The sequence below is a fragment of the Phytophthora parasitica genome (assembly GCF_000247585.1).
Source record: "Phytophthora parasitica INRA-310 unplaced genomic scaffold supercont2.3, whole genome shotgun sequence".
NCBI lineage: Eukaryota > Oomycota > Peronosporomycetes > Peronosporales > Peronosporaceae > Phytophthora > Phytophthora nicotianae.
This window is the reverse complement of record NW_008648989.1, coordinates 1,759,223-1,760,753: the sequence shown is the minus strand read 5'-3', so window position 1 is coordinate 1,760,753 and position 1,531 is coordinate 1,759,223. Positions and strand designations below refer to the sequence as shown.

The 1,531-nt window shown below is 53.8% G+C and overlaps 1 protein-coding gene across 1 annotated transcript; it reads left to right on the top strand.

Moving 5' to 3' along the window:
- Positions 1 to 25: 25 nt before the first annotated feature.
- On the top strand, positions 26 to 1,321 carry PPTG_01718 (hypothetical protein; the record flags this gene model as incomplete). The annotated part of the gene is made up of 1 exon (XM_008895104.1): positions 26 to 1,321. The coding sequence occupies one exon, from the start codon at positions 26 to 28 to the stop codon at positions 1,319 to 1,321; it is 1,296 nt and encodes a 431-aa protein (XP_008893352.1).
- Between the last annotated feature and the right edge of the window lie 210 nt (positions 1,322 to 1,531).

Below are 1,531 nucleotides of genomic sequence, written 5' to 3'. Positions count from 1 at the left end.
GCCTCTGTCGGAGAACTTCGTGTTCATGGGGTACACTCACAGCGATGAAGACCAGCTCGATTTCGTTGAAGACGTTCAGGTTCTACTGCAGGACGATGACCTGCTGATGTTCAACGAGATCGTGGCTGAGGAGCGGTTGACGAGCACCAACGTCGCTCTCCAAGCCTTCCGTCGGCTGACTGCAGTCCATTGCCCTCCTGGAACTCGGGCTCTGATCATGGACGAGCTGGTGCAAGCGAAAAAGACACGCACGATGACAGTGCGTGAGTATGCACGCAACTTTCGCAAGTTGCTGCGTATGATTCCTTTTGTCGAGGAAAACGACCCGGTCCCAGAGGACTTAACACGCATGTTTAAAACCGGTATGCCGATCGATTGGCAACTGGAACTGAATCGCCATGCCCGTACTTGGGATCTCGCGAGTATGGAGGCCAAGTTCGAAGCTATTGAGTGCAACGAGAGGAAGGTGGTGCGTAGTGGTCGCTCGATGCAACGACGGCAAGGCGAGCAACAGGGCAAGCCCAAAACGACGTCCGAACGACACCATCAGGGCTCGCAGCAGCCCGACCGAAGCGGAAAGAAGACCGCTCGGTCGAAGCCAAAGCAGTGCACGTACTCCAACAAGAAGGGGCATCTGGACACAGAGTGCTTCCGTAACCCGAACTCCCCGTCGTACAAGCCTCGAGGTGACCATGCCGGTCACCAAAGTCGCAATGCCTTTGCGGTAATGCAGGAACAGGTGACGCAGATGGCTGCAATGATGGATGCAATCAAGAAACGACAGGATGAAGAGTTCAGTGCGATGAGATTCTATCGGGCCGAGGAAATGAGTGTGTTCGCTGTGGAAAGCACGCCGCTGCCATCGCCGAATGCTGAGGTGGACACTCAAGCGCCTTTGCAAGCGCGCCGCCCGGTGCCAGCTACTACGGTGCGATCTGAGCCTGTGATGAAGACAGAAGTCTTGATCGGGGCACACCGTTTCCGTGCCTTAATTGACACAGATTGCTCTTCATCAGCGATAGAGGAGACGGTCGTGAACAAGACCAAAGAGTTGTTGGTGCTGACACGCAGCGAGGCGACCTACTATCAGGCGGATAAAACTGTTGGGAGAACTACACACGTGGCAACAACGCAGATTGCGTTGCCAGTATTTTTGTCTACGCGTGTAGTGGTGCATGACTTTCGTGTGGTGACTACTCTACTTTATCCTGTGATTCTGGGGAAAGGTTTTTCTTTCGCGGCAAGGAAAAATTTTACTTTTCGCGTCCAAACAACTGGAATGGGATGGACTGACAGTGCCCATGGCCACCCGACTTGGTGAACGCACCACAGCAGCACTGGTAGCACCCGATGATAGCTGTTCGGTAGAGATTGCAGTGGATGGTACGTTAGAAGATGCAATGGTGGCTACACTACTGGAAGGTACTGCATTGACTGAGGCAGAGCAACACGATATGGCAAAGCTGCTTTGTGACTTTCCGATCGTGTGCAGCGGAGTGGTAGGGAGGATCACGGGTAAGCCGTATGTGCT